General features: G+C 48.0%; 1 protein-coding gene across 5 annotated transcripts in view; it reads right to left on the bottom strand.

The window, feature by feature from the left end:
• Positions 1 to 7,836: 7,836 nt before the first annotated feature.
• Positions 7,837 to 13,500, bottom strand: part of SRGAP3 (SLIT-ROBO Rho GTPase activating protein 3) — a 268,677-nt gene continuing 263,013 nt past the window's right edge. For 4 of the 5 annotated variants that reach the window (XM_036877778.2, XM_036877782.2, XM_036877783.2 and 1 more), the window contains one exon: positions 7,837 to 13,041. In XM_036877778.2, the coding sequence (XP_036733673.2) occupies positions 12,631 to 13,041 (411 nt within the window). In that variant the 3' untranslated portion in view covers positions 7,837 to 12,630. The remainder of the gene's footprint in view (positions 13,042 to 13,500) is intronic. The other variant, XM_036877784.2, reaches the window with a different exon arrangement.

Below are 13,500 nucleotides of genomic sequence, written 5' to 3'. Positions count from 1 at the left end.
AGACAGCCAGTAACCAAACTAAATCTACGGCTCGCCAAATCTTTCAAGCTCATGCTTCCTCCCTCTGGTCGCCCTCCCTGACTGCTATAATGATCTGTCCCTATTAACAGGTAAATATTATCGTTAGTTTACACACGAGGAAGCTTAAGCTTAAAGATGTGAATAGAGTTTCCTTGAGTCACACAGTGTCACAGACTACAGACAGGGCCTCTGGCTTTAAATAGCTCATTTTTTTCCACCAAATTAAAATTTTTATTTGAAGTTATTCCTTTCCTTCAGAGATAACCATTTTTACTTTGGCATGTAGCGGTCCAACTAGTTCCTAGGCAGATTCACAGATACGGTTTTTACCCCAAACGTTACATTACATTAAATGCATAGCTCTGTCAACTTGAGTTTTTCTGTTTATTTACTTAACCATACTTCTTGAGAGCTCTCCATTGTAATACATGTAGATTTACCGCACTCTTTTTAATAGCTGCATAATTCATAGTACAAATGTATCACTATTTACTCCCACACTGAGAAGCATTTATTTCCAAAATTTCACTATTGCAAAGAGTTTCAACAAACACTCAATATAAATTCTAGCACACTTCCGCCAGGGTATCTGGGGGATGATTTTCTATAAATGGAACTACTAGCTCAAATAAGTGTGTTCTTTAACCACTACAGAATATTTTCATAAAGACCTCATGATGGGAATTATTCCCATTTTATAGACGTGGGAACTGAGTCTCAGAGAGGCAAAGGGATTCATTCAAGATCACACAGCTTGTCAGTGGCAAAAATCCGGCCTTGAATCTAGGTCTTTAAACCCCAAACCATCAGGGATCCACTCACTGACACTTTACTGAGGAATAATTGAGCAGAGAAGGACGCAGGGCAAAGATCTGGGGATCTCATATGCTGGTAGAGGCTCCTATAGGCAGGTCGGGGGCGGGTCCAGCCAGTCAGAAAATTGTATGCAAATGAGCTCCGGGAAGCGTTGGATGGCTTAGCCCAATTCTGGATGCTGGGAAAGTGAGGTGGCCTTGGACAAAGGGAATGAAATTAAGACCAGGCCCCAGGCCTGAGGGTAGTAATCTTTCCTTTAGGGTACTTGCTGGTTACAAGGTCTTTAGGCTAAGGTGATAAAGGGCTGGGAAGGTAAGAGAAGCAAGAGGAGATGAGAGAAAAAGCTTGGGGAAGGAAGCGGGAAGTAGCAGAGAGGGGGAGAGGGGGTCCAAATCCATCCCCCAGGGCCCGAGAGCCTCCAGGGTAGCACCCAGAGCCATTGCCTCTGAGCTCCTGCCACCAGCTGCTCAGTAAGACAATGAACTAGCGAATCACTGAAATATGCCCCTATTGCCATAAATCATTTTCTCCCAAGGTTAGAAGACCCTTCTCCTCTGCCTCTCAGCAGCAATCCCACCCCCCGCCCCCGCCCCCGCCCCCGCCCCCCACTCCCTTTCAAGTCTGCCTCTGGGCCGGGAAGGAAAGTCCAAGCTAGGGCACTAGCAGGCTCTGAAAGCCACTCTGAGCTCAGGACAAGGCATTTGTCTTGCCTTCCCCATGGTATTTATCCACCCCCGGAAGCCAGTCTCCTCTAACAAGCTGCTGTTCACACAGACATTCTCCTTCGGTTGGATCAATAAAGAGATTGTACTTCCTTATTCAGGAGTGAAAACAAAATGTTCCCTATAAAAAAAGCAGGCCAGGGCTCAGTAGAATCTCCCATTGCACTTAGCACAGAGTGAGAAACCAGGAGTGGACAGCGGATAAAATGCAGGATGCCTGGTAATTCTGAATCTCAGATAAACAGCAAACAATGTTTTTAATATAAGAACATCCCCAATATTACATGAGACATACTAAAAAATAATGCACTGTTTTAAATTCAAATTAAACTGAGCGTCCTGTAGTTTTATTTGCCAAATCTGACAACCGTAATCAGGAAACATCCTCCCAGTGGAGTATAGGGCCTGGCCTGGCTGCACGTTGAGGAGTCCTAGGGCCGCAGGCTTGTCTGGGGTTTCTCATCGCTCGAGGACACATTCTCATTCTAGTCATGAGGAGGGAGAAGCTCGGGCCTTGTAACTCCCTCCCTTTCACCCCTCCTCCCTCCATTTTATTAATGAAATATTATTGTTTCAGGCAATGATCACAAATAGGTAATAAGACCATTAGGTGGGAGGTTCTTGAAGAACTGGATTCTTTATCAGGTTCCAAATCATCAGGCCACAATGTACCTACTGCTACCAGAGGAAAAAGCAGCTTTCAATGGAGGGATGAGGGTGAGCCCACTGAACCTATTGATCAGTTTTATCAGCTCTTAAAGTGGGCACCAAACAGTGTGTACTCCCTGACAGGATGAAGGATGAAATGCACATCATCTAGGGAGCATTCTTGCACAAAACGGTGAAAGGGAATCTAATCAAACATTTAGATCCAACTTCCTGTTTATAAGACATACATGGAGGACAGCAACCAGGGAACTGATGCCTCAAGGAAGCAACCAAACTGAGACCATGGGGCATTCAAACAGAAGGTGGAGCCAGAGTTCTTCAACAAGTCATGAGCAGAAGTCACTGTTAAAGGATATAGAAAGACTAGTAACCCCATTATGCTCTAGTTTGGATCCTGATTTGAACAAACCAAAATTTTAAAGATATTCTGAGAACAACCAGTGAAGTGTGAATATAAATTAGGTACTATATTTTACTGAGAAATTATTAGCCATTTTTTTAGGAGTGAAAATGGGATTGTCATTATGTAGAAAAATGTCAGTTCTAGAGATGCATGCTGATGTGTTTCGGGGTAAAATGTTATGGTGTTGGTGATTGGTGTGAAATTTTGAAAAGATCAAGCAAACTTGGAAAAATATAAATACCTTTTTAATCTAGATGATAGACGTAATGGGTTAATTATATTATTCTCTGTATTATGTAAGTTTGAAAGTTTTCACGATAAAAATTCGGGACCACTGATCCCACTCGCCATTTTACAAATGGCCACATGGGGGCAGTAGAGTATCAGGCTGGATGTGGGCCCGACAGGAGGGCAATTCCCCGGTTCATTATTCATCTGTTTCATCTCACCGTCACCGTTGGTGGGCACCAGCTCACTGGAGCTGCCTCTTGTGTGAGCTGAACTCTTACATGCATTCAGGTTTACTTACTTAGCAACCGTGTGATCTTGGGAAAGTTTCTTTACCGCTCTGAACCTCATGGGGCAAACAATAGTTCATACCTAACAGCTTTTCTATTTATAAAGTCGATATTGCTTAGAATGGTACCTGGCACGGAGTTAAGTACATGATAGGAACATATTTATATATCCATATGTTCCCAGTTGGAGCTCTGAGATAGAAGCAGGCAGTCAGCTTCTCTGATTTACATGAAGGCCCTAAGTCTGCTGGGCAAAATGACGAATGTGACCTTGGGACTAAGGTCCTGGAATTAAGACTCTCCAGAAAGCAAGATCATAATTATAGCAGCTACATTTATTGAGGTTTTCTCCATGCCAGACATTATCCAAGCACTTTACATGTACTAACTTTCTTAATCTTACAGGAAGGAGACAGGTTCTGTTGCAGACCCTGCTTTAGAGGTGAGGAAATGGAGGGGTAGAGCTGTTAAAGAACTTTTCTGAGGTTTCTCACTGTTAAGGAGACTGGCAATCTGATCTTAGGAGTCCATATTCCTATCGGTGAGTCCTAGTCATTCCCACTGTACTCCCCTTTGAGTGCTGTGGCGAGGCTAAGCCTTCTTGTAGAGAGAGGGGTGTCACCCTGCTGTTGGCAGTAATCTTTGGACCTATGGAAGGGGCAGCAAGAAGGTCCTAGATCATGCTCTGAATTCATTTCTCAAGAGTACCTCCTGGACTGTGGAGCTGTTGATATGCTCCTGGGGCTTGTCTGCCCAGCACCATTTTTCTGACAATAGAACTCATCTCTTGTTCTTGGAAACCACTCTTACCAGGGGGCCAGGCAAGGCTGACCTCAACTGTATCTCAAAAATGAGCAAGTGACCAGACTGGTTCTTGACAGTTAATACCCACCCTTTATTCAGTGATTGCCTCATGGTCAGCTTGGGACTCGAGCTGAACCAATCAGAGAAAATGCTGGGACTTTCACTCATCTATTGGGAAAGAGATATGCTTTCTCTGCTGGTGTAGCTAAATGCTAGGATGTAAGCCTGGAATTGCTTTGGGCCCTGTCATCACTTGGAGTCATCCTGAAAATGATAGACAACGTATGTGAAGGAGAACAGAGCTGAGAGGTGGGGAAACAGAAGCTTGTTGACATGTTTTGGATCGCCTGGATCCAGTCCTGCCTGAACCCCATCTTATTGTTCATTCAGATGGGACAAAAATGACTCCTTTTCATTTAAGTCAGGCTGAGTTGGGTTTTTGAGTCCTAACTGAATGCACTGCTCAACAGCACGATGTAAAGCAGAAAGAGCCAAGCTATTTATCAAGGCATCAAAGACCTAGGAGCATTGGTCTAGGTTTACTTAAAAGAATGGCCATATGAAAAAGGAAAATCTTGTTTCATAGATGACAGAATTCTGTAAGTTGCCTGTAAAGAAGGTTTGCAGGTCTGCTCCATATGCAGGCCATTGATCTCCATCCGGGGAAGAGCCCAAATAAACTCCTTGGCAAGCAGGACGAAGGTGGTGTGTGGGTGGCTGGCTGGAGAAAGGGAGCAGAGCTGGGGGTACAGAAAAAAAAACTGGGTGCGGTGCTCAAGGCTCATAAATAATAACAATAATAATAAAAATAAAATTTCTCCTCTTTCATCAGACCTCAGTTGAAAAGAATTATACTCTGGGGCTCATGACACTACATCATGGACCATAATACACCACTTAAATCCATGGCCTCCATCATTAAAAAGTAGTTGATCTAGAAGCCAAAAATAATTTTTTAACAATAAATAGGATCGAGTAATACTGTCTTCCAAGGGCGTCTTACTTCTCTTGGAACAAAACTGTCAGTATGGCTCAAAGGACGCCGGATATGCCCTCCTCCTTGCCAGCCTGTTCTTGCAGCTCTCCCCCCTGCAGCTCCAGCCGCTCTGGCCTTTCTTTCTCCTTCAGGGCATGTGCCCCGGATGTTTGCCCACCTGGTCCCCTCTGCAGCCTCACCCTCACCCCTTCACATGGGGGACCCTTCTCGGGCTTCTGTTCGCAGTTAAACCCCTCCTCCTCCGAGGGGCCATCCCAACCTCCCCGTCTAAAGCAGGACCCCAGATCCTTCCTCCCCACCAGCTCACTGTTATCTGATTTGTTGTCATTGTTTGATCCCCAGCATTTGGCCATAAACTCTACAGGGATCTCGGTCAGCATGAACAAAAGGCCTGCAAGCAAATCCAGGACCCAGCTCTAGGCTCGGCACACAGTAGGTGCTTAAGAACGATTTGTTAAGTGAGTGAAAGACGGCCTACGGTGTGATTTTGTTTAATTACCAAGGCCTCCTCCTCGCTCAGAAACGGCATGTGCCCCATAATCGTGAGTGGATATTCTTTTCATTCCCATTTCCTGAGCATTTACCAGGTGCTAGGCACCTTATTACCATCTGGAGTTAGTATGGACAGAGCCAAAACCCCAGATTTTCTGGAGCTTGCACTCTGTTCTGGGGGAGAGAGGCCATACATAAGGAAACAAAATAAATTTCAACGATGAGAAATGCAAGGAGGAAAATAAAACCTGACAGTGACCAGGCAGGGGCAGCTTTAAACAAAGTGGTCAGAAGAGGCCCCTTGGAGGCAATGACATTTGAACAGAGACTCTCAAGGAGAAGAAGGCAGCAGGAAAGGAGGCTGGGAAAAAGCGGTGCAGGGGGAGGACTACGGGAGGGCAGAGGCCCCGGAGTCAGAGGCCCTCGGCGGTTCCCGGAGAGGGAAGCTCAGGGGAGAAGGACTAGGATTTGTGCGGTGGGCAGGGGCCGGCCTGTGGGCCTTGTGCGCCGCGGGGAGGGATTCCGAAATCGGGCTCCTGGCAGTGCGGGGATTCTCGAATTCCTGGCTGGACTTTCTGAGGCAGCCTCGGTGCCGGAGCTCCCCTCGCAGCCCCACCGGGGCGCCTCCCGGACGCCCAGGTCAGGGTGGGGGAAACTGTCCGTCAGGGCGTTCTTCGGGAGGCTGCCCACCACCCCCGCCGCTGCCCCAGGGCCAGGCGCCAGGCCCCAGGCCCCTGGGTTGGGGGTTGGGTCAGACCCACCCAGATCAATGGACTCTGCGGTTCCAAATCCCGGCCGGGGTTCTGTCCCCTCCCCCGGTCTGTGGGGAATGGTGAGCACCGGGCCCCAGGGTGAGGCTAAGTGGGAACCTCAGCTCCGAGCCCCTAGCAGCATGTTCCATAGCAATTCTCTTAATCTCTGCTATTTCCTCATCTGCAAACTGGGAATAACAACAGTACCTACATTACAAGGGGGTAGGTGGGACTCATCAGTTGGCTTTTATCTGTGAAAGGACTTAGAAGGCTGCCTGGGACATAGTAAGTGCTCAAAACATGTTGGAATTCTTTCCTCTTGTTCCTTTTGATTGCAAGAAACAAAATCCTGCTGAAGTTACACCACGTAACTGCCCAGCAGTGAACTGCAGCCAAACAGTTAAAATATGTCTTCTGTGCCTCTGTGGGTTAGAGACACTGTCTCTATAGCCTGCTTTCCCCTATTAATCATTGTCATGATCAAGAGTTGATCTCAGAATTCTGGACTGATCATTTTGTGCAATTAGACTGGGGGCAGCTTCAGGGCAGGAGCTGGGTCTCATCATTTCCCCGGCAGCTAACTTGGGGTAAGGTGCATACAAAGGTGCCTCCTACCCCCTTGTTAAATGAATGAGAGGCTCCTGATTTGGAGCTCTCAAGTGAGCACAGTTGCTATGAGCAGGTACACAAATCATGGAATGCACACGAAACAGCCTGTCACAGCATTGGAGCCTGGAATTAGCAAGAGACCACGACTGAGTGTTGAGTGCATATGAAGGGAACAATGGGCAGAAGATGTTGGGCAGAAGATGTTCTCTTTTGCAAAAGGCCTCAGCATGAAGATCTATCAGAAGGTTCATGAGAAAGAAAAGCCCCTGGAGGCTTCCTTGACTGCGGCAGGTAGCAAGTCACCTTAATCATGAGATCCTGTCACCATTTCTGGTGTAATGGACATGCTCTATGACAGGCAGTACAATGGACGTGTACACAGCATAGCTTTGGAGTCCGATAGATGGGGCTCAAATTCTGGCTCCTTCACTTCCTAGGCTAACCTTGGGAGACCAACGTAACCTCTCAAAGCCTCAGTTTCTGCATCTGCAGAATAGGATTTAAGAGCAGTACTTACCTTCAGTCACTGAGAATTTGATGAGAAAACGCATGTCAAGGGCTTAGTCTAGTGCCTGGGACAGAAGTAAATGATCAATAAACACTTACACACACCCCACACACTGCACAGGGTAAAAAAAACCCAAGGGCTGCATCACAGGTGAGGACAGTGAATGCTGAAATGTTGCCTATGCTGCCACACTGGAAATCAAGATCCTGTGGCCTCCAGCGATTTGTCTTATACTTTTGAAGGCCCTCTTTGCAGAGGGACAGCTCCTTCTCCCACTTGCCTTTGACATTTCCATTTCCTGCTTCCCCTGTGGGGACCCTGCAGTTACCTTCCTTAATTAATTCTATAGTTGGAGCTGTCCTCCTTGGAAACTCAGCCTTCACCTTGTTGGACATGAACTAAAGGACATTTCAGGTGTGGTTACTGAGGGAAGGATGCAGTGTGCATCGGATGGCAGGAATGCCTGGTGGGACCTCTCCACCCTGGATATGCCACCTCACCCTTTCAAAAAACCACTGGAGCATATTTGAGAAAAGTTAAGCTGTTTTATTTCACAGGATAGCTCCACATCAAACCAGCAGGCACCATCAGAATACGCAACAGAGGATCCAGTCAGACACTCTATGGGACGGGCGTTTGGTTCTAAGGTAGAAAAACAATATCTGGAATAGGGCAACACTTATCATCACATGGGACAGACAACCAGCAGTTTCCTAGGGTCGTTTCAGTTTGTTTTTTCCTGACAGTTTGGGGAGGAGGGAAACCAAAAGAAACAAAAGAGACCAGCCACTCTGAAGCACTCAGAACCAAATCTATTGCCAAACCAAGTAAACAGTCACACTGCCAGGAACTGGAGCCTGAGCAGAATCTCTAGCCAGAATCTACTTCCGCGTAAGGAAGGCAAAGTGCACCCTTGTTCTGGTTCAAGGAACAGCTTTGTTACTTGCCTGGGACAGTTCACACAGAAAGGAGGTGTCGGCAAGGAGCAGAGATGGCCATTCGGCCAGTCCCAGAGGATGGGACAGCGGAACACTGGCAGATCAACCTCGAGAGAGGCCAGGACTCCAACCTGACTTCTCTCAGCTCCCCTTGCGCAGCCTTTGGTATGTGGGGAATTCTCTACAAGTCTGCTCAAAAGAGAGGAGGCCCCAGAGAACCAGGGAAGTTGACATGAAACGTCAGCATCAGCTCTGCATGGCAGAAAATCAGCTAAGCAACACCTCCACTCACCCCCTTCCCGCCTTTTCCTCCCCGCCCGTCCTCCCAAGCCCAACAGGGTCCCCCACTGTGGTTGTGGGTCAGCCATTCTTCTTTCTGGGTTTCTCGGGAGAATGAGGCATTTGCTCTAGTGTGGAACCATCTGGATGTGTGAAAAGTTAAGAATAGAAACACCAAGAGGAAGAACCATTGCATTAGTCCTTGGGATTTTCCATCAGCCATGTATGTGCACTGGTGCCATGTCACGGCTGGGTCACAGGAAGTCCTCAGCATCCATGTCTCCTCAATGAGAAAGAAATATACCTGAAAGGCACTCCAGGGGACCCCAGCAGCGAAGAAAGCCCCATGTAAAGGCCATTCCCCACACTGGCTCCCCTCTGTGCACTACAGACCAGTTCCGAAAGGTTTATAAGGCAGATCTCTGAACTGCTGGTTCCAGCCAGTAGCCAAAGGGTGGCTCCATTTTCCTGTGTCTCTTCCTACTCAGATTTCATCCTTTGGGAATCCACTTCTCTCCTGCCCCTTGGCCTGGTGACCTCAGAGAAATGACTCCCAAGTCTAATTCCCAAGCTTAAAATTCCCTCCAATTGTGTGCTCTGTCCGGGGTTCAAAAGGCGCTTCAAGGTGAGAAAATCGTTAGCACTGAAAACAAGGAAAGGCAAGAATTTTTCATAGAATCCCACAGCTCAGAGCAGCTCTTTGAGAGGAAAGGGTAATAAGGGGAGCGAGGGAGAGTTGGGTAGGAAGCACAGCTTGTTCTCAATTTTACCCGAAAAAGGTCTTTAGCGGCAGCTGGGCCCCAGGGCCCAGGAAACTAGACCAGGAATGAATTGTCTTTGGTCAGTTTTAAATGAACATCTTGCTGGTTCATTCCTAAAATAGACTGAATCGGTTATACATAAAGACAAAAGTCTTGACCTCAGGGTAAGTCGAAGGTTTCTGTGAAGCAAAAAATAAAAATAATAATAAAAAATAAAAATGCCCGTTATCAATGAACTGATCAGTACAGCTCTCAGTAATGGTGATGGACAAGTAGGTAAACACCACTTCCCCTTGTACGATTGGTTATATTGAGGATTACTAACTAGGTCACTACATTTCCCCACACTCACTGTACAGTTAGGTTTCTGGTATTTGTTTTTTACATGAATCTATCTACTAGGTGCAAAGATTTGGTGAGTGGTATTGGCTATAATTTAACTGTAGCCTTTTAAAAATTACAGTTTCACATTTTAACAGTTACTTTCCAGCATTTAAGCAAATACAGCAATACACAGTGGACTAGCACAGGCAGGAGTCAGAAGAGGAAGCCAATGCTCAGGGACTGGATGGGCCTGGGAGCGTGTGGAGGTGGTGGAGACATGCAGTGTCAGATGAAGACGTTGCCAGTGGGGTGGGGGCAAGAAAGTATTTTACCATTTGGCTCTGTGTCAAGGCTCAGCTCTGGGGCTGGATGAGTGGAGTGTGAACTTCCCTAAATGTGAATATATCTGCCATTTCCCAGTGGAAACATAGGTGCTTGAAGGAAACATCCCTGCCTTTAGGTAATCTGGTGAAAGGCAGATCCGTTTTCAGTAAGGAAAAATGAACTTTAGTCAATTCAGAGGGAAATCCGCATGATCTGACGGGTATTATGTAGAACAGGCAGGCAACAGATCTAGCAACTCAAATTCCTACTTTTTAGCTGGTAGTCAGGGAAGAGAATGTTAAATTTTGTGTGGGCAGCTACTGCATTTCAGGTGTGGGAGTATCTTGGGTTGAAACGAGAAGTCTTGTGTCTTGGCTGGACAGTATAGCATCCCTGCAGATAAGTGACTTTATGAGCCTGGGACAGCTCTTGGCTATCTATCAAATCTCGGGCAAGTCACAGCACATACTAAGGCCTTGCTTTCTTTCCCAGGCTGTAACTGGGGATGTCTTTGTGTGCTCAGAGGCAGAGGGCTCTTAGCTCGTCCTTTCCAGGAGCTGAAAGAGAACAGTTCATTACAGGCCAAACAAGGAAGGTCAAGCTTGCTGCTGGCCCTTCCCTGGCATTCTCTTGGCGCCCTCTGTTGATTCTTCCTTCCACTGCGTGCTCTCAAGCCCAGTGGTTCAGACAAGGCAGGGCGGCTTACACTCCTACACACCCAGGTATTAGTAACCTAACAGGTCCCTCCCTCAGGGAAGAATTTGCCTTTTTTGGAGGACCGGAGGAGAGGGCAAAGCTTAATCCGATGGGGTGAAATGGTCACGATGGAATTTCAAGCATCAGTAGCTCATCTTTCTGTCGGGCTGGGCTTCAGGGCTTTCATGAAGCTGGCAGGAACATTCCAGTGTCCACTTCTCAAATGCCATTAGGTTTAAAAAACAAGGTCTTGGATGGTTTTTGATCTAAGAGACTTACCTTACTAATGATAATAAAAAGAGCAATTGTGTTGGCAAAATACTTCCCAGTTTACACAGCTTGCTCATTGACTTTTTATTTTTATCATCTTCATTTTATGGAGCAGGAAACTCAGGCTCAATGAGGTGGAGTAAGTAAGTAGTGGGGGCTGGACTCAAACACAGGACGTTTGACCCAGGGGGACACACTCAGGCCTCGAGAGAGAGAAAACATGAAGCTTAAAAACAATAGGGAGGAAAGTCTTGGCTTGGCATGAGGGAAGTGAGGAAAAGGGGTCCCAATAGGATCTGATTTGCCTATGTTCCATTATCCAGAAACAGCTCATCTCTGGAAAATGAAGAGATCAAAAGAGGAAGTAAAGTGGAACTGAATGACCATGATCCAGGCCTTTTCCCAACCAAAAGGCAGAAGCCTGGCTCATAACACTTGAAGATCATACACCCCAGTTCTATCGCTGTATTTCCACTTACATCAGATGTTCTGGGGGCGGCAGGGGAAAGCCAAAGGAAGGGAGAGGGGAAAGCATTTTCACTTGCATAAACTCATCTAAAGCATTCCCTAGGGCAGAAAGTGCCAAGGGCTGCCCCTCCTTGGCCCCAGGTCTGAGCTGGGCAATTATGGCTCATGCGCTTCATGCAAGAGTGCACCAGCCAGAGTGCATCACGGCCTGATTTTAAATTAAAATGATGTGACTCAAAGCCTCCTTGCCTGTTTAGTCCCAAATCTGACACAGTATAATTAGTAGAAAGAGGAAAAGAAATAATTAAATATTTTGAAAACGGTGTAAGTTAAACCTCTATAGTTACCACAGATTTATTCCTACAGCTCTTCTAGATTTTGAAGGGTTCCACACCACTGTTTTGTTTCCTTTTTCCCAACCACACACAATACTGTGCTATGATGGGCTTTAAATTCTCACTATCCCCCTTTTCTACATACAAATACAAGGATGCTGTGGTCAGGAGTCTTCTCACCAACATCCTCCCATGCCTTCAGGGATACAGTTGGCCCTTGGCCTCTGGATGGAAAGGCAGGGTCTCGGGTAGATGGGGGGCAAGGGGGTTCTGTGAAGGGTTCCCCACCTCTAGGAGCAGCCTGCTTGGGGTACTGCCTGCCCCACCCTTCCTTTAGGGGCAGACTGTTTTGGAAGGCCACGACTTCTGGAGACAGTGGGAGACTTTGTTTTTCTGCAGGTTAGTGGTATATTGCTTCATTCGCAGTTACTGTGGGCCTCTCAATTCTCCCAGAAAAGTCCCTGCAAATCCCACCAAATAACTCAGTGGGAGATGTTTGGTGGCATGGGTCTGAGGTAAATCTAAGTTTCATAAAAAGAAAAAGGAGATCCTATATACATTTAGTATGTGTGTCCAGATCTAGTATATGTATATAGATGCATAAATATATATATATATACACACACCTAAGACACATACATACATATATATGTGTATATATGCACACATATCGTACACACATATTTATGTATGCAGAGAATGCAGAGAGATTTTCCAGTGACGATGTGCAGGCGAAGCCGTCGGACGTCGGGCCCCGCGCTTAGGAAACGTTCCCGCCGGGACAGCGCCTGCCCCGCAGCCCTCGGGCCGTTCGCACGCCCGGTGGGCGGGGCTCCCCGAACGCCGGCGGCTGCGAGCGCCTGCGCGGCTCGGCGCCCAGGCCGCCTCCCGGGAGGCTCCGCGGCCGCCCGCCCCCGCTGCGGGTCACATGGTACCCGACCTGTCCGCTGGGCCGCCGAAGCCCTTCTCGGTGGGCGTCACGGCCGGGCTGCCCACGCCCGAGCTGCTGCTGCTGCTGGAGCGGTGCTGCAGCGCCGGCCGCGCGGGCCGCACTGGGGGCGGGCGCAGCTGGGCGCCGGCCAGGCGGGCCGATAGGGCCGGCTTGAAGGTGGTCATCATCTCGGTGGAGGAGCTGCTGCTGCGGCGCATGGCGGCGTCTGGGTCGCGGATGACGATGGTGTGCAGAGGACTGGCGGGCTCCGAGCTGACGGGGCCTGGCGGGTTCTTCAGGGGCTCCAGCGTGTCCAGCACTACGTCCGGAGCCTGCTTGACCGTGTTCTGCCTCTCGAGCTCCCGCAGCTCGTGCAGAGCCGTGCTCATGGTCTTCTCGATGTCCTGGGGAGACAGAGAGCTCCGCGTCAGCACAGCGCCTAGAGGCCCGAGGTCCCGTCCTTCCTCGGCTGCTAACCAGCTTGTGTGCTTCTTAGGCTCCCCACCAGCCTTGTGGCTGGGATGGTGTCATATGACCAAGTGCGGGAGTTAGGATGGGCATCGCTTGCACACTGCCTGCAAAAGGAAGCAGACCTGATGACGCCAGGTTAAACTGCTGGTTGGGAAGGCAGGTGCCTGAGACAGACAGACATGGGTTCAAATCCTCCCACAGCCACTTCCTTGCTGTGTGACCTCGGGCACGTTACCTCACCTTTCTGAGCCTCAGAATACTCCTCAAGTTACAGATCATTATAACACCAACATCAGGGGTTGATGAGTGTATTAAATGATATGGTCCCAATGAAGAGCTTGGCATGGTATCTGGCACACAGTAAGCACTCATAATAACAGTGCCAGTAAAAA

This window comes from Manis pentadactyla, chromosome 1 (genome assembly GCF_030020395.1).
Source record: "Manis pentadactyla isolate mManPen7 chromosome 1, mManPen7.hap1, whole genome shotgun sequence".
NCBI classification, from domain to species: domain Eukaryota; kingdom Metazoa; phylum Chordata; class Mammalia; order Pholidota; family Manidae; genus Manis; species Manis pentadactyla.
Note: the sequence above shows the minus strand (reverse complement) of the source record. Positions and strands in the feature narration are given on the sequence as shown.